This window comes from Pygoscelis adeliae, unplaced genomic scaffold (genome assembly GCF_000699105.1).
Source record: "Pygoscelis adeliae isolate BGI_AS28 unplaced genomic scaffold, ASM69910v1 Scaffold117, whole genome shotgun sequence".
Taxonomy (NCBI): domain Eukaryota; kingdom Metazoa; phylum Chordata; class Aves; order Sphenisciformes; family Spheniscidae; genus Pygoscelis; species Pygoscelis adeliae.
The window spans coordinates 4,796,267-4,821,334 of NW_008825270.1; the positions used below are offsets into that span (position 1 = coordinate 4,796,267).

At 37.7% G+C, this 25,068-nt stretch overlaps 1 protein-coding gene across 1 annotated transcript in view; it reads left to right on the forward strand.

The window, feature by feature from the left end:
- The window catches only part of MYBPC3 (myosin binding protein C, cardiac), a 61,563-nt gene that overhangs the window by 28,242 nt on the left and 8,253 nt on the right, over positions 1–25,068 (forward strand). The window contains exons 17-29 of the mRNA XM_009329744.1: positions 2,425–2,591; positions 2,976–3,141; positions 4,088–4,194; positions 4,947–4,976; positions 5,142–5,278; positions 6,851–6,928; positions 8,192–8,351; positions 9,430–9,534; positions 13,113–13,301; positions 15,371–15,505; positions 16,699–16,866; positions 18,228–18,316; positions 23,383–23,578. Of these exons, the coding sequence (XP_009328019.1) occupies positions 2,425–2,591; positions 2,976–3,141; positions 4,088–4,194; positions 4,947–4,976; positions 5,142–5,278; positions 6,851–6,928; positions 8,192–8,351; positions 9,430–9,534; positions 13,113–13,301; positions 15,371–15,505; positions 16,699–16,866; positions 18,228–18,316; positions 23,383–23,578 (1,727 nt within the window). The remainder of the gene's footprint in view (positions 1–2,424; positions 2,592–2,975; positions 3,142–4,087; positions 4,195–4,946; positions 4,977–5,141; positions 5,279–6,850; positions 6,929–8,191; positions 8,352–9,429; positions 9,535–13,112; positions 13,302–15,370; positions 15,506–16,698; positions 16,867–18,227; positions 18,317–23,382; positions 23,579–25,068) is intronic.

Genomic DNA, 25,068 nt, shown 5'->3' on the forward strand with positions numbered 1-25,068 from the left:
CATACCAGGTCTTACACACACTGTTCTCACTTCATTTCTCTACCAGATGAAATTCTCTTGTGCTTGTTAACAGCTTCAGGCACATGGTTATCAACTGTTCCCACAATGCTCATTACATTCCTGGAAAGTGCCAACCACTCATCTGCTCTCCCAAAGGAAGAAACTGAGAATTTAAATAGAGCCCAAGAGCTAGTACAGCATATGCATTACTCTATTAAAGCCACATGCACAGGCACACACATGCTGTTGTTCAGGAACTGCTTACAGATGCCTGGTCACGAGAGATGGGGACAACCAGATCTGTCCCTCTCAGAGCACAGTGCAGCTGCCACACTTTGATCCTATGCCTTTGAACAACTCCCATACATCTTACAGAAGCTGGTATCTGTGGGATGGGCATTTGGTGTGACAAGGGCAAACCAGCAGCTGTCTCAGCCTGAAATACAGCAAGTGGTCAGAGAAACTCTTCAAATCATAGCAACGGAAAACTGAGCAGTTAGACATTGTTGTGGTTTAACCTCAGCCAGCAACTAAGCACCACGCAGCCGCTCACTCACTCCCCCCCAGTGGGATGGGGGAGAGAATCGGAAGGGTAAAAGTGAGAAAACTCGTGTTTTGGATTTAGGAGGAGAACAAAGTTGATAACACACCGATGTTTTAGTTGTTGCTAGGTAGTGCTTACACTAGCCAAGGACTTTTCAGCTTCCCACGCTCTACCGACTGAGAAGGCTGGAGGGGCACACGGAGCTGGGAGGGGGCACAGCCAGGACAGCTGACCCAAACTGGCCAAAGGGATATTCCACACCATGTGACGTCATGCTCAGTATATAAAGCTGGGGGAAGAAGAAGGAAGGGGGGGACGTTTGGAGTGGTGGTGTTTGTCTTCCCAAGTAACCGTTACGCGTGATGGAGCCCTGCTTTCCTGGAGGTGGCTGAACACCTGCCTGCCCATGGGAAGTAGTGAATTAATTCCTTTGTTTTGCTTTGCTTGCGTGCGCGGCTTTTGCTTTACCTATTAAACTGTTTTTATCTCAACCCACGAGTTTTCTCACTTTTACCCTTCCGATTCTCTCCCCCATCCCACTGCGGGGGGAGTGAGCGAGCGGCTGCGTGGTGCTCAGTTGCCAACTGAGGTTAAACCATGTCACTAGTGTCGTAGTCCTGTGATCTGGAAGGGAGGCCAATGTTTTTCTAAGCCAACTGTAAGTTCCAATAAGCTGTGCTCTAAAGAACAGTTAGGAGTGAGTAACCTGTAGGTATTTTGAAATGCAGTTGCAGCAGGTGCATCTAAGTCACAAACTGTAGGATTCCTGTCTCTGCTTCAAGTTTTGATCTTGTGATTTACTTCAGCAGACTCTGACAGAGGCAAAAGGTTTCCTTGCACACATCTACCTAGAGATTAGAGTTATAGTATTTTAATGAGACCCTAAGTAGCATTTCAATTTGCTATCCTGTAAGCTCATTTGTTAAGCCGAATAGTCATTAGTAACAAATAACACAAGGTAGAAAGAAAATTCTTACTCTATTAAAAGCATAACATCTTTTCTGTTTCTTCTTCCACATGAGTAAGTATCAAAGAGAAAAACTTTTTCATTTACAAACCTCAGCAGTATTCAAATAACATAATAAAAATATATTCAAATAATAATGAAAAATATAAAATGCTACAAAAGGAGTAAGTTGAAGAAATTCCAAGTTATTTTCTTGTAGCCTGTTTATGTTATTTAGGTTTAGGAACAGGAAATCTTTAAAAAGTCTTATGTATTTTTGTGTGACCTTGACTAAACAGCATGAGTGCTCTCTGCTCATTTCCCTTCATGATGATTGGAAATTACAATAATTAAATTTCCTCCCAGGCTGGATGGTGAGGCTTAATTTAGAAATGTCTTAAATATACTGTGGCATCCTTGAATGGAAAGGGCTACAAAATCCAAAATACATCTTCATTTAAATCCATCCTAAAATTTTCTTCTTTTACTGATGCCCACAAACCATGAATTTATAATAATTATAATTCACATCAGGAAAGTTAAGACTTTTAAGTCATTTCCCAGCAAGTCACATTTACCTTATGGCAGCTTTTAAGATAGTGCATTCCCTGCTGGTGAAGTATGTCTTCATCCCTGTATTTTCTACAGCATTTAACATACTTTCATGTTTATTTATAGCATATAAATAGTAACGAGTAATTCCTTGTGAGTGAACTCTCTTGAAGTCAAATACCTAGTGAAAATTAATGGTCAACCTAGAAGCATTCTGGGTTTGGTTCCACTAACATTTGTGCAATGGTCTCTTTTTTGCTAAATTGAAATGCTACAAAGATTGGATTTATCTTGCATCTTCCAATTTCTAATAACATTGAGCTGACTCTTACTCTCCTCTTCCAACCATAGAAAAATGACTCAACACTATTTGGCATTGCAGGGAAAAGGATGGAATTGAGCTGACACGGGAAGAAACATTCAAGTACCGATTCAAGAAAGATGGAAAAAAGCAGTATCTAATTATTAATGAGTCAACCAAGGAGGATAGTGGACACTACACCGTGAAGACCAATGGTGGGGTATCAGTTGCTGAACTGATTGTACAAGGTAGGCACAGGTAATATCACAGAACCAGAGAAGCTAAAAACGAAAACAGGCTGAAGGTAACCTTCTCCAGGATAGTGCATAGGGGTAGCATAATCCTCATGCCAGGGAAAAAGAAGACTTAATAAGGGGCATAAGGTTTGATAATAAAGGCCTCAAGGAGAACTCGGATCTGTGTGTTGGATGTTAACAGATACCCTCATAATAACAGGCGCCTAGCTATCAGTCCTGTTAAAGCCCTGCATGCTGTGGATTTCCCTTCATATTTCACCCTTCCACAAACAACTTGCTCAGCCCTAGCCTTTTCTACTCAGTAAATGCACACCATTTACTTACAGACCTATTCTGATTTGTTGATGTATGTATCAATTATTCTCACAATATCAGAGAAAAAGCTGGAAGTTTATCAGAGCATTGCGGACCTGACAGTGAAGGCACGTGACCAGGCAGTCTTCAAGTGTGAAGTTTCCGATGAAAATGTGAAAGGAATCTGGCTGAAAAATGGAAAGGAGGTGGTCCCAGATGAAAGGATAAAGATCTCCCACATTGGCAGGTTAGTCATGTTTCAGAAAGCAGGTACAGGCTTGGATATTGCGTTACAATCCACAGGAACTATGATCTCAGGGGATAGGAATATAAAACAAGATTTTGTCCTGGCTCCAACTAAAAGGAAAAAAGTTTAAAACCTTCTCCTATGCAATCAACATAGTCACAGACTTGCTTTGGTACGTGTGCAGTCTTTCTGTGTTGGTACATTTTGCATGTATGGCATCAGTGGTATATCAACAGAATTCATTCTCTGTTCTCATTAGGATTTCATGTTTTCCTGGTATTCAAACAATCTAGAAAACATATTGTTGATAACTTTAAAATTGGCAGTAGTGTTTAGACAGGTTAAGATAACACTTATATATAAACCCCTTCAGAAAAATTAGTGTTTATATTAACATACAGTTGCACAATTCTGTGCTCAAGTTTCTTAGCACTCTAACTACTACTGGAAATGCAGACCAAGAAGATTCAGAAGATACGTAAGCATTACACGTTAGGTAAAGTCTTCCTTGGTGCTCCCTTTCTGTATTCAGTTTTGAATTTACAATAATACAGGGATGGAGCATCAATTTTTAGCTTGTTTTTCCAGAATTTATTGTAGTCACAATCTGATCAAATGAAACCAGTCAGCGGTGTTACAACTGCCCTAGTAACGTTAGAGGGCTGGACTAAAGCAGAGGAACTGCTTCCTCTATTCAGACTAGACTGTGCATCTACCCTGACAAGAAAAATCCATTCATAGACAACATGCTGACATGGATTTGCTTGAATACTGAAAGTAGAGCAGTCTACAGCCCTGGTGGTGGTTGACTTGATGTTAGGGCAAGGGGAGAAGAAATAGTAATGTCTGTTAATAACCTATAGCCTGCACCTTGTCTCTTGAGATAGCCCTGTTCCTCCTGGAGAGGTAAGGTAGGGGAATGGAATATATTTGTTCATGTTTCCAGAATCCATAAGCTAACTATTGAGGACGTTACACCAGCTGACGAGGCTGATTATTCCTTCATCCCTCAGGGATTTGCTTACAACCTTTCTGCCAAGCTTCAGTTTTTAGGTAAGTTATCTTAGAATATGTAATGGGAATTCCAGAGGGATAAAATGATGGCATTGAACATGGTTATACCAGGAAAGAGTATGCAGAATCTCTTTCCTGATATCTCAATCAGAGGTGGCTCTGATCACAGTCCACCTCTGGATAATCTGCATAGGTTTTTTTCTTTCTCCATATCAGTCCGTGGTAGTTCTGCCTCCTGTGGCCTCTGTTGTCTAAGGTTGCAGGGAGACAAATCTCTTCCCAGAAGGGATCTGGATGCTGTTCCAACAGCATGTTGGGGATCAGCTCTGGAGAGAAGAGGGGGTTAATGGCAGCTCTCTAATAGGGAGAAAATTTAAGAAAGGAATAATGATCTTCACTAGTCGAGTGACAGATTTTTCATACTGTGGGACCCAAGCCCTTTGAAAGAGTTCAAGCCAAAGCAAACAGCTGAGATTTCCTGACTCCCAGTGAAATGCCTCAGGCACAGGATGGTAGGTCAAAAACACATCGTGCTAACTTGTGCTCCACTAGAAACAGAGGCAATGGAAAATGCTTTTCCCTGATATTTTGTGTTATCATTATCACATTGTTTTACAGAGCCCATTTTCCAGTTTATTGCATTAATCTGTTGATGTATATACCTTATGAGGTTTTAAAGATTAATAGTTTTAAAATTACTTTTTGGGTGCAGATGCTATGTAAATTCTGTTTTCTGATCTATTTCTCCTACCACCCCCACCCCCCACCCCCACCCTGCTTTTTTCCCCCAGAGGTCAAGATTGATTTTGTACCAAGAGAAGGTAAGAACAGCAGTCATTATTTATATGCAAGTAAACATGCTTTCAATAGAAAAGGAAGCAGTGTTTTGTCATTTTTAATTTAATGCATGAATATTCACCTTTCTTTTTTTCCGTACAGAACACTCAAACTATATTTAAAACTTATTTTCTCTGCCCTTCCTACAGAACCCCCCAAAATCCACCTTGACTGTCTGGGCCAATCCCCTGACACTATTGTCGTGGTCGCTGGGAACAAACTGAGATTGGATGTTCCCATATCAGGAGATCCAACACCCACTGTCATCTGGCAGAAAGTAAACAAGGTAACGTGTAACCTGACACAATGTCTGAGGCAAGAAACTTCAGGCACTTCACAACAGGAAGTTTGTTTTCTTTCTCAAATCTTACTTTGCTTTACAATTCTTAGTTACAAGTATTTTCATCTTCCTTTACATTTTATTTTTTTAAAACCTCAAGAAAAAAAATTAAATAGCTGCAATGCAGCTGTTTGGGATTCAGCTGTTCTTCTGAGAGTCGTCCTGAACTGTTCTTTTTCTGAACTGTTGCCTGCTTTACTATTCCAAAAGAAGGGACGGAGCGTATATGAGTAGACACATGTAGATGCAGACAGTAGGATACCATACGGGTTTATTCTCTTCCTACCTCAGATAAAAAGAAATGAATGATCGGTCACCCCCATCACCTTCACCTGACAGGATGGACATGTTCTGGAGATGGCAGCTTCTTTTTAAAGAAGAAATCTTTCTCAAGAATTCTATAGTCTGTGAAGAAAAAGTCTTCTTAACAGACCACTGGGGTAAAACTGTATTTGGTATAATGAAAATAGAGGACACTTGCTCTTTGCCTTATCAAAGCAATTACAAAACATCAAAGAAAGAATTTAGAAGGTAGACACAAAATGTTGTGAGCTTCCTTTCTGGCTATCTCAGAACATCCCCACCCCTCACCATCTGTGGGCTCTTGAGCTATAACTAGCACAAAATGTAGAAATACTTTGCATAATATTCTACAGCATCATTACATTTCCCATAGGTGTACATATAGACAAAACAATATTGCCAGTTATATTAATTTCCCCAGTCTCATTTCTTCATGATTCCGCTGCATTCTTTGTTCAGGTTACCATATTTAATAACACTTAGGACTTTTTTCTGCAATGCAGAATCAGTATGGAAACAAAGAAAAAAAGCCATTTGTCTCTCTTTTGGGAACCAAGAGAAATTGACTCTCTCATACAGAAGTTTCTCTGATAAAATGACAATTGGGTATCAGACAACCCCTATACAGTGTTATTTCTAAGACGTGAGGTCTCAACATATGAGTAAAAGAAGCCAGTCTTGATTTGAAGGATGTATAGCATATACTTACTAATTAAATCCTAAACAAACAGTAGCACAGCTTCAGAACACATTGTTTGATGTGTGTTGCAGACCTGACTATATTTCTTAGTGTTAAAACATTTACATCGACTTACTATCCCATTGTTACTGAAAGAAGTAATCCTTTTTTTTGCAGTTAGACAAGATGAGTAACCAGTAGCACAGGACACAGAGAGATTCGCAACCAATTGCAATTCTACTGCAGGAATGTCATGAATCTTTGTTAAGCTGTGAATTTGGTTTTGCTGACTTATCCTTCCCTTAATTCACTGCAGTCTGATACATCTATTTCCATTTCTGCTTTTTACTTTCTTATCAGTTGATTTCCTTCCCAGGTCTGCTTGCTGCCTCACTTTGCTCTTTGCTTTTCTCACATCTCTATATTCAAGCCCCCTAACAAACTTACGGACTCTTCTCCTCTGTCTTGCAGAAACAGCTTTACTGCTCTGCTCAGAAAGAGTTAGCTGACTTTCTGTGGTTTCTTTGCTTATCTAGAAAAGTGACCTTGTTCGAAGCAATGATGATTCCATGACTCCCTCAGAAAGCAGCAGTGATTTTAATACTGATAGTAAGGTAAGTTCCTTATTATTTATGCAGACACACAACTATGCTTAGTGTTTTCCAGATAAAAGGGCCTATTCAGAAGGAAATAAAATTAAAGTCAGTAGATATTAAAACTGGTGAAGCAAATAGCCCATCAGGCCCAGCATCCTGCTTCACAATGGTGATTACCAAACACTTTGAATGGGCACAAGAGATCTAGTGAGTAATTTTAGATATGCTGATTGAGGAAATCTCTTTCTAAACACCATCACATGATGGTTGGATTACACGGAATCAAAGCAGTTATTTGAAAACTCTTTTTAATATATCTGTGAATGTTTATCCCTTTTTTCCCCCACTAACCTGTAAGCTTCAGCAATAACTACAGGAAAAAAACTCAGACAAAAATCTTACAGGACACAGGGAAAGATGACAATGGGTCAAGAGAGTGGACTATGTATGTACAAAACAGTGAAAGAGGATTCATTTTCCAACAAGTTCCCTTTTTGTCATAAATAACTTCTTTATTTTGATAGAGTCAAAAATATTTTACATTTATTATGCAACAATAAACCTTTCTCAGGGTTAGGATTCTGCTGTACTAGTCACTATTTAGGCACATATGCTTTGTAATGGTTCCTGTTCTAAGTCTAAAGATATGCAGGCACATAAAGAAAAAAAGGAGTGTGTTATAAATGAACAGCAAAGTTGTGGCCATTATGTTTAGACCTCAGCTCAGAGTAGAAAGTTACCCGTACGACATTCTTGAGTGACAGAAACCACACTGATGCCATCAACAGTTACAAGAAACATGGTAAATTTTTTAGAGGGAAATTGTTCAAATCCATGTTATCTGATGCCAAATGTAAATACTGTTGATCAGGAATGTTTGCTCAACCATTTGAATTTGAATGTACAAACCTTCTTGAATTTACACAGTACCTAACTGTTACCCATGAAACTCTGAGTTGATACTAGCCGTAATCCCAAGTAGGAATTTGAGGAAGTATTTAGTAACTTCTTTGAAACATAACTGGGTATGTGTAACTAGCAATGAATCTTAACAACCTGCAGACTTTCAGAACCAATTTTCCCAAATGTTATTTACGTGAGCCACTTAGTCTATATTTTCTCTCTTCTACATACAAATAGAACTTGAAACACCTTATAGCTTTTCAATAATTCTGATAACATTCAATGATTTGAAGATTTTCACCAGCTTACATAGTGGCTCATCAGGCTGTCCCTGGCACAACTTACAATGACTTTATCTGTTACTTTCACTGCCTGCAGCTCCTGTTTGAATCTGAAGGCAGAGTTCGTGTGGAAATGCATGAAGACCACTGTGTCTTCATCATTGAAGGAGCAGAAAAGGAGGACGAGGGAGTATACAGAGTTATAGTTAAGAATCCAGTGGGAGAAGATAAGGCTGATATCACAGTCAAAGTTATTGGTAAGTGAAGGAAGGAAACAACCAGAGTATGAAAGCATCTTGAGTTCACTGAAACTCACCCTTCTCTAAAACTGAGGCAAATTCTGGCTTCAGGTTTAGAAAAAGAGAAAAGGATCATAAAGGCAGGAATCACAAAATTTGGCAGAAGTATTTTGCACAGGTAGTTGCCTTCTGTGTGAAAAGCTACGAGAACAACTCCCAGTAGAAATCCATGTATTTCCTTTTTATATATTTCCAGTTTCAGGTGACCCTATCATTTTACAGATGATATTCCCTTCTGAAATATATGCTTCATGCTTGTCTGAGATAAGAAAAACTTCTTGTCATTTTGTTGTGGTTTATATTTTTAAGCAAAGATTACTTCATTCTATATGCAGTAAATGGTTAATGGAATAAAGATACATAATATATCTGATACAAGAGAAACAGATTGCCACTGTGAGTCACAGAAGAGCTGGGGGGAATATGATTTTGAGTCAGTAATTTTTATAAAATTTTTCATAATACTTAACTCGTTTATACCCTGCCACACATATGACAAAAGGTCAGGTTATAAACAAACTTAGAAATTATAAAAGAAAATTATTTTCACCTACAGTATTAAAATTTAGAATTCACTGCTTAGGTGAATACTAAGTCTCTTTTCGTCTTTTATAAATCCGAAGTCAGTATATTTACTATGAATATCTCCAAAATAACAAAATACATGAGACATGCAGCCATTATAATCTATATAAAGTTTATTATAGAGAAAATAGGAAACCTTGGAGCAAGCCTCTTCTTACAGAACAGAATTACCTTGTAACCTGAAATTTTTGCAAAAAGTTGATTATGTCTGGGAAGAAAAAGGGAGCTGAATAATCAAATGGTATTTACAGGAAAATCAACCTAACATAGAAGCATCGAAGAGCAGGATTCACTCTAGACTAAGATAATACATTCTCCATTGTACCTACTGTTGCTATCTGACAAAGCTGTATCAATGTGATACAGAAAAAATGTTGAAGAAAAATTTCATTGACTTGTATACAGAAATTGAAACAGTAACAAATATCATTCATTCTCTCACTTTCTTCAGATGTTCCTGACCCTCCAGAAGCTCCCAAGATCAGCAACATTGGAGAAGATTACTGTACTGTGCAGTGGCAACCTCCTAAATATGATGGTGGGCAACCAGTACTTGGTAAGAAGTGCTAAAATACAAAGTCCCCAGCAGCCTTGCCTATATTTTTGCTGCTCCTTTAAAATGGCACAGAAGGATTCTCTGTGTTTATTCACTCTAGGAAGGCTGACTCTCAGAAACTAACTACTCTAATATAGCAAACCTTCAAACTGGTCTAGATTCTGGCCCTTCAATTTTAGGGAGAGAGTGCCCCCTACCCGTGCTATTTGAATCAGAGAAATATTTCAGCGAATACGTTACCAAAGCACAAGAAGGTGATACCAAAAACAGTTAAAGCTAAACATTCTCTTTAGGTCAGTATACAGGCCTTTGGACTTACCTAGGAATACCAAAACAGATCTGTGGCCACCTCAGTCATCAACTCCAGTCGGCTGCAATCTCAAGCACTCATGCGATACATGTTTCTTTTAGAAAACTACTTCACAATTCTACTTGATATACAACCACACACCACAGGTCACAAAACACTTTTCAGGCATTTTAATGACCTTAAAATCTGTACTAAAAACTAGAGAACAAAGTTATCATGCAATATAGGAAACGAGCAGAAGCAATCAAGAATGTCACCAATACCATTTTAAGTTCTCTGCAGAGCATGGTGTGTTTTAGATAAAACTCCCTGTGATCCTCAGAAGGAAAAGGAAATAATGCAGGGTCTTGGCCAATTTTAGGGAAAATTCCTCTGGACTCCAAATCTAGCAATTTGTTTAATAACAATCACTGGAGTTTGAGTTTCTTTTTAAAAAAATACACTGAAAGCTATATGGACTCCAATGGGGATGCCAGGGCTAAAAATGTTCTAAAATTCTTTTAACGCCCTGCATAGTATCTGGAAGAGAAGAGTCTGTATTTGCTTTTGGATATCTGGGCTTCATTCACTTCCACAAGAATAGAGTAACCTCATTTAATTCAACAGAAGTTATCTGTGCAGGAATAAACAAGATACTACTGGGCCAGTCCTTTGTGGTTTCATCTGTTCTGACAGGAAACAAGCAAGAAGTTAACAATTTAAACTATTATGTGCAAAGCTGTCCCGGTACCACAGCCAACACCCGCTCCCTCCCCCCTTGACTATGCAAAGCCCATGATTTGGTTTTGTAGAGTTTTCAGGACACATATTTTGGAAAGTTCTTTGTTTTGTTTTCACTGTCAAAGGAATGCTTTTGTTAACGTTCCACTAACAACCCTTTGCACTACATGAGGAGGTTTCTTCAGTTAGCACAGGACTGTACTACCAATAGAGCTAGAATAAAACACCCGGGGAAAAAAAAAGCCAAGATGCAGCACTACCCATTCAAAAAAGCTTTAAAAGCAAGTTAAAAAGGCAGGGGAGAAAGACATATGCACTCTTAATCTGTCTTCATATTGTTACAGATGGCATTGTAGGCAGTCTGCTGCAGTCTTTATTAGCTATATCCAACAGATACAGAAAAGAAATTCACACCCCATCTTCACTGTTATGCAAACCTTTCATGGGGTCTCCTGTACTTTTTATATTACCACAGCAGTATCTTTATCTATCATACATTCTGTGCATTTGGGGAAATAATCTGCTTTACCAAATGTCACCAATAGTACCAGTATTGTCTTTTTACCTCCTTTTTACTTTTTTTTTTTTTTAATTGCGATTCTGGTATGCCACAGTGAAGAAGTGTCTCAGTTCTGAGAGGAAACTATGCATATCTAAAGTGGCAGAAAAACAGAAACTGAGTTGCTGAAACTTCTCTCGGTCTCACAGACCCTGGTGAAGAGAGAAAAAAGCGGGAACGTGTCAAAGGAACCATAGGTTCTTTGCTTACAGCATTTAACCCTATTTAAAAGCTACTGAAAACAAGCATGCCAGGAGTAACCTTATACATTAGAAGTGATGATACAACCTGTCAGCTCAAGGGTACCTCCACCACTCGTTTCCCAAAACATTCTGTAGACTCCCATGCTCTTGCAATTCAATGTAGACGGGAAAGGCTGCTGATGCATGATGTCTGTGACTATAACATGTCAGCAAACGTGCCTGTCGTTCTCCATCTCCCTTCAGATGCTGTAAGTGTGAATCATACTTCACAGCTATACCAAAGGGACATCTGCAGGTTTGATAGCCATGACCTCTGTGAGCAGCAGGGATTGAATCGCTGACCTATACAGCTCAATTCATACGTCTTTACAATGTGTTTGCTATAGACTTTTACTATTGCAGCTGACCACTGTTACAGACATATCCTCTGTAGAGTATGGGTAGAAACAGACGTAAAATACATACAAATACATGGCACGTGTAAATCACTATTCAGTGTATTTTCTGATTACTCACTCCATAGTTAAAAGATGAATACCTTTCAAAACAAAATCTGTTTAAAAGACGTCTACATGCATCACATCCAGGCATACTATCTACAACACAGAGAAGCAGCAGAAATTTAATATAGCTAGATGGAAAGAAACAGTTAGCAACTCCTTTGTAGCAGGTCACTGGAAAATAATTTATACAAACATTTCCAATGTGATATACAACCATCCTCCATATTAAGGATCAAGAATCACAGGTTCCATTCCCAGTTTTGGGAAATGAGTTTATCTTTTACAGTGATAACCCCGCCTGACTTAGTCATTCTGAAAAACAGCATGGTAGTGTGGGAAAGGCTGTGGGTGTTGAGAGGGAGAGTACTAAAGACCTGGATTCTGGGCATACAGGCTACATCTAAGCTATACTACAGATTTTTTTCTGCAGTGCATCCAGCTCTCTTGGTTCTCTGTAATCATACAGGTTCACTTTCCTTCCCAAGGGAATCAGAGCAAGAAAAATGGTGCGTGGCCAGGACTCACTCCACTATAGGGCTGAAGCAGAGCTGGGATCTGCACTGTCTGGGAAGCACTCCACAATTCCACCACTTAGCAATGGACACAGAGATCTAACATAAGTTCTTTGATAAATCATTTAAAAAAAAAAAAAAACCCACAAAGGGAATTGTCAAACTGTTCTTCCAACTAATTTTTTGCTTTGGGATTTATGCTGTTAGACAAAATTAGTGAATTGCAGCAGAATATAAGAAAGAATTATAAGAAAGAAAGAAAAATAAGAAACTAATTTTTTAGCTCTATGTCTCATCCTACACATTTCAAGGCAATTTCTCCTTCACTGAAAGGGCTTTCTGTTGAACTGCTGTGTCTCATGCATTTCTCTGCCATTAGGAGTGAATGACCGCATTCTCACCAGAAAGGATTTACTATTTAAACCAGCTCTGCTAGTATCTCTATTTTGCATACATCTAAATGCCTTAATAGTAGTGTTTAGCATGCAAAATGTGCTTAAAGCCTAATACCAGACACAGACAATTCTAAATAACTTCTACTCTGAATAGTATAATTGTTTAGGTAAGAATGTCAGATAGAAGGAAAGTAGTACAAAAGGAAACTGCAGGAAAGTACCAAAGCTTCACACAATTCAGTTATATGCAATAATTCTGAATCACATTTGGCTCTTTTATGCCATTGGGGGGCAGGGGGAAAGGTGATTTTCTTTTTTCCTGCATGTGAGATAATAATTTGCAGTTCTTTTACATCATAAGAGCTATCCTTTCCAGGCTATATTTTAGAGAGAAAGAAGAAGAAGAGCTATCGATGGATGAGACTGAACTTTGACCTTTTAAAAGAGCTAACCTACGAAGCCAAGCGAATGATTGAAGGAGTCGTTTATGAGATGCGGATTTATGCTGTGAATTCTATTGGCATGTCCCGGCCAAGCCCTGCCTCGCAACCCTTCATGCCAATTGGTGAGTTTTACCACACTCTATATAATTTCTAGGACAAAACCAAGACAGGACAATTTTCACCTCTTCTCTTCAACTGCCCTTATACCTAAAAAGAATGTGTTAGGAAAGAGGCTATCAACCATCTCTATATTCTATATCTAATCAACCTTTTCCTTTGTAATCTTCCTCTTCTCTATCTCTCATTCCCCTTCCTGAGAAGCACAGAGGTTCCAGTTTCATGAAATTGCTGATGAATTTTTAGTTGTTATAATTAGAAGTGTGAGAGTCAAGCTGGATCTGGAAAGGAGGAGAACTAATTGACAGAAATTTTCCTGTCCCTCTCAGCTTCTCCCATTCCCTTATGCGTGCAAATATCACAGTATCCCACCCAGTACTCCCTTAATCCTGGCCCTCTCCACAGCTAAAAGGATAGCTGATTAAGAAAATATTTGAGGAATGATTTTCTATAAATAATCATTCCCAACACAGCAGTGCAGTGTCTCCTGCAGTCTCTGAGCAAAGAGCAAACTAAAGGAGTCCTCAGGAAGCCTGCCTGCTAAGAACTTTAGAAAGAAGACCCACAAAAATACCAATAGCTGGAGATTAAAATGACTAGAGTTGCTAAATCTACAAATATCAGCAAAGGGGGACAGCCTGCTGAAGGAGATAATGTAAAAGCACACGATGCAGTGAAGGGATCAGAAGGAAAGGATGAACTGCAAGAAGGGTCTCTTAATTCTGGATTTCAAACACAAAACGACTGGTCTGCAACAAAAGAGGGCAAACGAAAACCATCAAGCGGAGCTTCTGCAAAAAAAGGTCCAAAGTTTTCATGGGATAGGCAGAGTTTTACTTGATTAAGGATAAAGTTCACACTTACTGCTTCAGAGAAGAGGTTTGGGGGTTTAATCATGTACTGTGTGGTTGTGTATGCTCCCAGCTGCCTTTGCCTCCTGTGTGCTGTTCACAGTCCTTGCTGCCATTTGAATGTGAAAAATTTTGACACAGCTACGGAAAGGAAACTGGGTGATATTTTTTAATTATTTTTTTTTTTTTTTACAATAACTTTGGGAACTAAGATCAATTCCAATCAGCTGCACAATTTATAAACCTGTATTTAACTTATTAGAAATATGTCATATATAAAGTATGTAAAATCTGTTATGTATATTCAAAAAATATTCAATTTATAATACATATACACAGAGTATGCCAAACATACATTTGTTTAACATGATTGCTTTTATGCCATGTATACTAAATTTTATGTTCTAGCACTCTAAATGTCATTTTGAAAAAGTTATCTTTCTGCTTGCTTTTTGGAATCAATGATTTCACAGTAGCATTTTTGTGTATTTGGGATTCTCCAGTAAGGGCTTTTTTTTATTGTTTTTTAATTACTAGACAACAGTCATGCTTAAGAAGACTGAATTTAGCTAGTGGTCTTTCTGAACTATGGATTTTAAAAGAGCCATGACATTCCTGTTCTGAAAAGATATGAAATAGCTATATCTAACTGAAATGAAAATTTTTCAGCCCCAAAATATTTTTCTCAGGCATGTCTCTATTACAAATGCGCAAATCAGAACCAGTGTTTCTCTAAAGATGTAGTCATAACTTTTGGTCATTTTCTTCACTGTTAGAGGAAAATAAGTGAAGTCAAATTTAGCCACTGATGAATTTGGTCCTCTGACTATGTGAATTTTGTCTAATTACAATCAGGGTGTAAGTACGGCATACAAATTGTATGCATTTTTATTTCTAAACTTTTCTGCAGACTTCTGCTGACAATTTGACTCCCTTCTACAACTCTTCTTTTTTCATTGGCTTTTACTCATAAGGGAGCATATGTATATAGGAACTACTGTCTTAACCTCTTGTTCCCCTCCCTATTATAGGAATCTTACGCTGCACTTCTATTAAATGAAGTATTAGGTGTTACATTTTTACAACCAAGCTTCAGCTACATTTATTTTATTAAAACGGATAGTCGTATATAATTCAGCTGCTAGCCACTCCTTCTATAGTCTTTGAATTCTCACAGTTATATTGCTATTTCTCAGAATTTACTTCTACGTATTTCCTTACAGCTCCTCCAAGTGAACCAACCCACTTTACAGTGGAAGATGTTTCTGACAGCACTGTTGCCTTGAAGTGGAGACCCCCTGAGCGGATTGGAGCCGGGGGATTAGATGGTTATATTGTGGAATACTGCAAAGATGGATGTAAGTAAGCACGAGTACGTAGCAGCAGCAGCTGAACATTATTAAAATACTACAATTGCAATAGCTTCACTGCAATATCCCAATAAATTCACAGTATCCAGTATCATTAAATCTGAACTCTAATTTATGACTAACATCCTTGCCAACCATCACCAGAGTTACCACGACATGACTATAAAACCATGAAAATCACATCAACCACAACGTCATCTTCACACTCATCATAAACTTTAATACAGAAAAGTACTACAAAAATACCAATGCTGTTCTATAGTCACTACTATACTTCTGTAGCATTCACAAATTGCGTATTCCTTAAAACCAATATAACAACATGACTGTAACAACATCAGTAACTGTTACCTTATCTCATTTAACGCTTGTGGTCTGATAATAAAGAGTAAAACTGCACCATGTCTACAACACTCAATTTACTGTGATGCTACAACATAACATTTATGACATAAAAATCAAACAACAAATTTATAATCACTTCAATCATGAAATTTTCTCTGACACTAAGCTCAATTGCCATATAACCTAAACTAGGGTTTTTACAGGGTATAATTTATCCAGAAATAATTTATAGTCTTTAATGAGATATCATCATGGAATTACCAGAATCCCTACATCATTGTCATAGAAGAATGATTTTATCAGTCATACTCCTGTGTCATTAGAATAACTAAGGAAGCCCTAAGAATTCCGTCCTACAGTGTCAATTGAGAAGTAATAATAAATTCCTTGTTTTCAGCATATGTGGCTCTCACCAATCTGTTTGGACACCCACAGGAGATATACTTATTTCAAGAAAAAATTAAATTAAGGCTTCACTTTCTTGCTAAAAATACTTCCAAAATTCTCTCCCCCCATCTCTTGCTAATGAAAATAAATGTAGAGAAGCCCCATAGCTCTAAGCTCTATAAAACAGAATGACAAAGGAACTACCCAAAGATGATTCCCTTACCCTTAGCTATTTTGAATAAACAAAGTCTATATATTCCTTAACTCCATGTGTAAACACATCTTCTAGATCCAGAGTTCTTTTTTTCCAGCTTAGTTTATTCCCTTTTAAGTGTGGTATTGCATGTTAAATTCATTTTACCCTAACACAAATTTACTTTCAATTGTAGACAAGGCATCAGTTTGGAAAAATAATATATTATTACAATATGCAAATCCTGTACTTGCAGCTACAGAATGGATTCCAGCTCTTCCGGGCCTAACTGAGCGCACATCTGCTCTGATTAAAGACCTGGTCACAGGGGACAAACTTCATTTCCGTGTAAAGGCTATAAACTTGGCTGGTGAGAGTGGGGCAGCAATAATCAAAGAGCCCGTTGCTGTTCAAGAGATCCTGCGTGAGTATCTAGGCTGAATAAATCTTATTCATCCATTTCCTCTGGTCAAAATTCTAGTCATGTACACACGTAGAAAAACTCTGGGACTGGCAAGCCTGTGCCTTCTTCTGAGAACAACACCCAAACAGCTCTTTCACTTTGACTAGGCGCCCAATATCTTCTGAGAACATTACTATACTGTCCAGGTTTTATATTTCTAAGGCATAGCACTTAAAACAAAATCCTACTTCTTACTTTCAAAATATAGACGATTCACCTCTTGTAATGGCACTGTCAGCATTTAAGAGACATAATTTTTAATATTTAGCTCTGCTGGAAAAGCTGTTACATTACTGCAAAATGACCGCATTGGCTACGCCAAGAGATCTATTTAAATAAAAGCAGTCATCTGTACTTGATTGTCCTAGGTTATTAATTAACACCCCGTGTATCACCCAACAGCAGTAGATTATAATTCATTTGACTGGAGTCCAAAAGATATCAAGAGCTGCTAATAGTGGATTCCTCAACCTTGACTCACATGAAGTGTCTGCCAGAGTCTCACTGACAGTAAAATGACTCAGTGTAAATGAAATGAAGTTGTAATACATCTCAAAACCAAATGGACATGAAGACAGATATCCCACCTGTATGTTAAGAAATTCTTTCTGTAAATGACTAGGAAAAGAATAAGGAACACATGGAGAACATAGAAAGCTTTCCAGTGAGGTAGAGGAAAGCAGGGACTAAATGAAAAAACATGCACTAAGGTCCTCTTTTCGTTAGTGAAAAGTAAGCTGCTACAATGAGACTCTACTCCTTCCACCTCAAAGAAAGAACTGTAACCGAATGACTGTAGAAAGGTAAAGGAAATCCATTGATTGCTCTACTTTCTGAGTAAGTCCATAAATATCTCCAAATGGCAATTTACAAGGAGCTGCAGTATCAAGATAGCAATAGATTAATCATAGTTTATAATCACTCTTTTACTCCAATACACGCTTTGTCCCATCCCTTCTACTGAACTGATGAAGTTCTCCAAAGAAACAAAGTCCACACAGAAGGCTCACATCCAACGGAAGTCACCCAAATCTGTCATTTCAGATGCGACACAGTTTCACAAATCCTGCTGTCATTGAAACCTGCTCGGTTGTAAATATATAACTGAGATTTGCTACTAAATTTGTATCCAGTAGTCAAATACATTTGAAAGTGCTTAGAGAACTAACTACTCCCTAACTTTATAAACAGTGTTTGCAAAACTTTCTTATGCTTACAAGTATCCAAGCCTCTCATCTTTGGTGTTTTGTCTTATTTGTGCTATAAGTAATATTTCAAATTATCAAAAGCTTTGTATTTAACGTACTAATGCTTAACTGCAGAGCGCCCCAAAATCTGGTTGCCACGCCATCTCAGACAGACTCTGGTGAAGAAAGTGGGTGAGACAATCAATATTGTGATCCCTTTTCAGGTATGTATCGGTTTCTATTTTGTCATGGTTATTTATCATTACTTACCTAAAGTAGTTTCCCTTATGCAAGTTCCCATTGCTTCACTGCTTAAACAGTATTACATAAAGTATGGCTGATGATTTAAAAAACCCTCTCAAACATTGAAGAAAGGGAAAAAAAATAAAATCACTCTACTTTCAGTGACAATTTTTTTACAGTCATAATTTCTTCCATAATCCCTCCTTTTGTGGAGGAAGAAAAAGTAAGTGCAAGACCGTTGTTGCTTATTGACCATAGGGTGCACCTTAAAGAGAGAAGTACACAAAAGTGTAAGAATTCAACCAACTACTCTTCTGGAACCAACGTATATGATGTTACTGGGCAACTTCTTTGCCAAAAGTGTGTATGTTCATTTCTGAAAGGCTGACTACAAAAATTAGAGTTTGTACATAAACAGAATATCACAATTGGCCCTATATAGAATCTGTGTGTATATAAAGAATAGCTTGGGTATTACTGTACATGAGCTCAAGGTATAAAAAAACACAGCATGCCAAGGATTATCAAGAGTGCATGCACGTAACTACACACGCCGCTATGGCATGCACAAAATTGCTAAAATATACACACAGACTGACCTAACCAGTTACCCTGTCTTTGCATTTTCTACAGCTGTATAAGCAACTATAATGACTATTCGTAAACCACCACAGCATTTTTTCAGATGCAAGGCTATAATATCGATACAGTGCAAGAATTAGTGTGTGGAAGGAAAAGGTTTTCTGAGTGAAACATAGGAAAAGAAATTGTAAATTGCAGATTCTGGCTCTGACAGAGATATCCTCAGCAACAATAGATACATCATTTAATCCAGTCCTCATTTATAATTTGAAGAAACTAAAATTTCTCTGCTGCCCAGGGTTGACATTTATGAAAATGTAGTCACTGTTATCAGTGAAGAGTTTTGAAATCCTCATGTAAAAGATGCTGGAGATATGCAAACCATTTTTCCAGCAAGGGAGACATATGCACACGTTACCTATATTCTTTTGTTTGGGCAGTACCAGCTGGGGGGGGGGGGGGGGCGGGAATCTATGTAAAGGCAAAACCTATGTAAAACAAAACATACACGTCTTTTGCCCTGTGGTTACTGGGTTACATGAAAAGTTGCTTTTTCACAAAGATCTATCTAATCAGTAAACAGTTGCAAACCAATACATGGAGTAACTGCCTTGAATTGCATGCTTGCACTACTTCGACATAATCACATGCTTGTTTTTTTCTTTCATGCTTATCTCCAAAATTGCTAAAATGGCCCCTTCACTGAGGTCTAGCCACATGCAAAATTCAAGATTTTACATCTGATATTTCTTGAGTTATGTAAGTCTTAAAAAAATTAAATAAACAGATATTTTTGCTGTTTTGATATCTGAGTTGAAGAAAATTTGCACAAAATTGACAAGCTGTCCCATAAGCAGAGGAACTGATAAAGTTTGGCATTTTATAAATTTGTGTCTTATGTCCCCTGTATCACGATCTTCCCAGCATACTAACTCACCTCTTTTGCTTAGAGCAGCCTCATTGCAATATTCCTAGAGAATTGCCAGTTCTTTGCCCTACTCCCCTCGGTAGTCCTAGCTGACAAGTCCTCTGTTCCCTGGGCCAGAGAAAGTACATGTAGCAACTAATCCAGAGCTTCACTTATCCTGCCTGATCATTCAGTTGTTGCCAAACAAAACGGATAAAGACCAAGTCTTCCCTGACTTTTTCTCAGTGGGGACACTAACCAAGGTTTTGGAATTTCACCCTGCCATCAATTTTCACAAAACTGTACTAAGCTAATCTTAGAGATTTCTAGTGCACTGTCAAATTTAGCTGAAATGAACCAACTGATTAAAAAGTTATTTGAGTAGCTGACTGACAGACAAATCATCTGTTGGTATAAACTCTTGTCTCCTAAAAGGTAAGGCTAACATCTATCCATCAACACCAAGTTTTAGCCCGAGAACAAAACCAGAGGATTTTAATTCAAGAGGTATTTTTTGAGTGAATTAAATTTGTAATAGTGCTGAATTGCAGCTATAGCTGCAATTCTTAATACTGCAAAAGATATTTAGAATATGCAAAACTGAGGATCTTTCAAAAAAAAGCAAAGCAAAAAGAACATTTCACTTTACATTTTGAAAAAGTTTAAATCGCTGGCCATTTCTTTGAAGAAAAAGACTCTAAGTAGATATGATTGTAATCTTCAAATTACAAAAAAAGATATAGGAGAAAATACATAAATACTGGAATTACTGTGAACCCTGAGCTAGGGAACACAAGCAGGCAGAATATTATCTAACTAAAGTGTGTCTTCTACTATTTACAGTTTCTGTGCAACCCTGCCAGTGACCTCTGTGGTCACTACTGTGTCATTTAACAATGAAATTCTATTAAATACCTTGTCAGGGTATCCTGGGCTAAACGCTATTTGCAAATCTATTCAATCCTTTAAATTAAAATGTACAGAAAAGAACAAGTACAACATTATTACTAACTCTTTTTTCTGTTGAGTGCATTAAGCAGGTGGGACATTCTGCTGAAAGGAAGGGAACCAATACATTCTTGTTTCAAAATTAACTACACGGGCACACGATTGAAGCAATATTATGTGCTATTAGTGGATAAAATTCACGGTATTACTGAGCAGTCTTCTTGCCCATCATATATGTGTGAATATAAACATCTAAAAGCATTTAGATTCGTTCTTCCCTGGCAGTAAACTCCTTGAAGTTTCTCTGGTGTGCTGTTTACCCGCTCTGTCACTCACTGTTCTCTCTCAGATTACCTATTACACATTGCAGAAATACAATCCTCTGAGATATGTATTAGGAACATGCTTTCTATCTGTTTATGCTTTTCACAGTCTATAAATATAAGAGTATATGAAAACCAACACTTTGAAAACTTTCAATCTTTCACTGGCACTCATAGCACCTCAAAAAAGGAGGTGCCACGAGAGAACATATCTGATCAACCACACTAGAACACCAGCAGTAGCAAAGCTTGATTTATAGTCAAGATATTTCCTATGATAAAGATAATGCTATGGTTTCTTATGCCCAGGCCAGATCCTCGATTCACCTCATTAGTCAGTCCATCAAGAACTACTAAATCTTGTAATCAGTCTGAAAACCTAGCCAAGTATTTGTCTTGACAAATTAGAAATTTAAATAAAATTTCCATATAAGTATGCCATTTTAACTAGATTGTTTTTATTTTTAAATCATTCCCCTAGCAAAAATTTTCAAGAAGAATCCTCATATCACTTTAAAATATACACATATGCGGAAAGTAAAATAGAGTCAATTATTGTCAAGTCAAGTTCACCAATAATCAGACATGGATATGGAAAAACAAAACAAAACAAAACACATCCTTTTACTTGTTCAAGAATTTCTACTACACCTTCCAGCTGAAGAAGGGAACCCATGTCTTCCTCTAATGGGTTTTTGTAAGGGTTCTATGAAATGAGACCAGGGTGAAGGTACACTAGAACTGGACAAAATAATCTTGTATTTAATATTTCAGAGCTACAGGCTGGAGGTGACTATACTCCTTGACAGGAAGCAGTAAGAAAATCAGTTACCAGATGGGGAAAGTGGAAGATCCAAAAACATTGCTCATTCAAGGTTTATTATCAGCCCCAATGTAAAATCAATTACAATACATCTGGTGATTTACATGCCAGAGAAAAGAGCATCTATTAAAGAATAGTAATTTCTAGGTGTTTTAGAAGTCCTTTAAGTGTAATTTTGGACGGATCTTGGCCTGACTCTTATAAAAGAAGATGTTTTTTTCTAATACCACAGAAAAATAAAATGATGCTGCACAGATTTTCTGAGCAAATACCAGACAAACCTGAAACAAAGGTGCAGCAAAGCACAAAGGTTTATTTTTATTCTGCCTACCTTTAGGCACCTAAACCAAGAGTCTGAGTATCCTAATCTCCCTCTGTAACCTAAGGAAAAAGATACAGTCTTACAGAGTATCTTCCAGACACCCAGTGAATTGAGGAGCCTTCTAGAGGTGCTCTCTCTGCTGTTTACTAGAGGCGGAGGGCAGTATGTGTCCTAATTTCAGTGCCTTAGACTTCAGTTCCAGGGCAGCCTAAGCAGATCTGACTGCTGGCTTGGATGGTCTCACTTTCCCTCCCCACCCATTTGAGCTGCTCCTGGCATTCATCTAGCCCTGTGCTGCACTGTTTCACGATATTAATCTGGGAAAAACTTAAAAAAACCCACTGAGTTATTTTCTGCTAGATTGTCTATAAGTACAGTTAATAAATATGATATGGCCCTTTTCTGTTTTCTTGGGATTCTTGGTTTGGAGCTGTACTGTGGAAGTAGTAATCAAACAACTTTTGAAGAACTAAATATTATCTACCAGTTTTCCTGGAAATAGCTGAGTGACAATGAGGTAAACCACAGATACCTTACTGATTCCACAACGTCATCTTCCATGGGTGTAGCAACACTGACTGATTAGGTTGACAGTCACCAAAACAATTTTTGCAATGCAGAAAGAATTATACAGTGAGTTTCACAACCCAAGACTTCAAGATTATAACAATGTTTCGAAAGATCTTAAAAATGCCTGGGGATAGAGAATCAAATGTTTTAAGAAAGGGAGGAGAAGGGGGGAAAAAGCTAATAAACTCCTCAGATTTTAAAGACTTCTGTTACAAAATAATAATCAGAGCAAGCCAGATCAACTGTTGGCTTCACAGATGCCTGGGAAAGAGCACCAGACCAGCACAAGTATATTTTTTCCAGATTTGTTCTCAGTATAATTTCAGTCTTTTCTCTAACAGTAACTAAATGGCATCCTCAGGGCATGGTGCCACTAAATCTCACAGATGGGAGCAAATATTTGTCTGCAAGAAAACAGAAATTGGAAAGTATTTAGAGAGTTTACTATCTTAACTCTGCCTATTAAATTAGGCTTTCTAGACTTATAGACCACTAAAAAACAGAAAAATGAAAAATGGAAATCTACTATAGCCTAAGAAAAAAAAAAAACAAAACTTTTTTTTTCTCTTCAGGGTAAACCAAGACCCAAAATTATTTGGATGAAAGATGGTCAAACTCTAGACTCCAAAGATGTGGCAATTCGGAACAGCAACACGGACACAATCCTTTTCATCAGAAAGGCAGAGCTTCATCACTCAGGAGCATATGAATTCACTCTTCAGATAGAAAACATGACTGATAAAGCTGCAATAACAATGCAAATCATAGGTAAGAACCTAACAACATCAAAATTAAGCATTTCATACAAAACAAAATAGTAGCCATACTGACGCAATCTGAAGATCCAACTTCTCAGAAATCCTTTCTCTGACAATGGTCGATAGCAGATGACTAGGACAAAGCTCAGAGCAGGGCTAGCCTGTCACTCTATTTTCCTAGTATATTTTCGCAGCTTGAAATGATCTGTTTCCTAGAGACTTTCAGAGGGAGAGGGATTATCTGTGTCCCCCATAGCTCTTGGGGGAATCTTTTTCTTGCATGATTTTATCCAGTCAGTTTTTTAATCCAGGTCTAGTTTCAGAATCCAAATATCCTTTTGTAAGGAATTTCAGTTTAAGTACATGTACAACTACCTATTTGGTTTGTTTTGAGTCTGTCTCCTGATAATCTCATTTGATGTCCATACAGATTTGTATCAGAAAAACCATGAATAATCATTTATTCACCTTTTCCAAGCTACTCATGATTTTATAGCCTTCAGTCACACTCTCCTCAGTTAACTTTCTCAAGTTTTAGACTCTGTTTGTTTATTTTCAAAAAGACGCCATTCCCATCTTTATCACCCTTCTTTCTACCACTTTGAGAGTGATAGAAAGAATTCGAGAGTTCTGGTGTTCTTGGGAATAGCCATAATGTCCTCAACAAAAGAAATAGGAATCCTGGAATGGATATATTCTTATTGGGTTTCTTCAGCAGATAAGGACAGTGAAGATAAAATCATTGCACTAATATAACTCTACTGTTCCAAGAATTAGAAATGACAAGACACAGTCCTGTGAATTTGGAAAGTTCACGTTTAATGTCTTACTCTGTTAAGAGTGTCTAGTTAGCTTGAGGCTTAGTGGAGGCTTACTCTTCATTATACACTTTCTAGTCTCTTTTCTAGCATCATTTTAAAGGAATGCACTGCCAAAGTTTCATTAACTTCCCTTGGGATTTTGTGAGATATATTCTGAGACCTTGCCTACTCAGATTTCATTAATGTTCAGCCAGAGCTCTTGTATTTCTCCTCATTACAGCTCTATGTAACATTCTTGATAATTGTTTTTACTTCTCTTCCCCCACACTTCCACACTGTCACGCCAAATTTCCTTCAATGCATCAATACATTTTTAGAATATGTATTTTGGCACAAAAAGAGTATTCAAACATAACTCTTCATGCTTTGGAATTAAAGATATAATGCTGACTGTATTCTGCTTAAAGTTTTATAAAATAATGTTGGCAGAATGGGTACGCAGTGGTGCCAAGAGCAAACAAGAAAGGCATAACAAATTGGAGCAAATCTGTCTTAATACCACCAGCTGCTTCTGCTCAAGAGGATGGCTGCAGTTCTGCAACAGCAAAAAAAGTAAATGGCAGCTAAAACAAAAGTAATCCCAAAGGACTCGGATAAAGGGGAGAAGTGCACCCTACACACCAAAGTACCTTTCTAAACCTGGTCAGTGACTCTAGATTCTAGCACATTGCTCTTACAG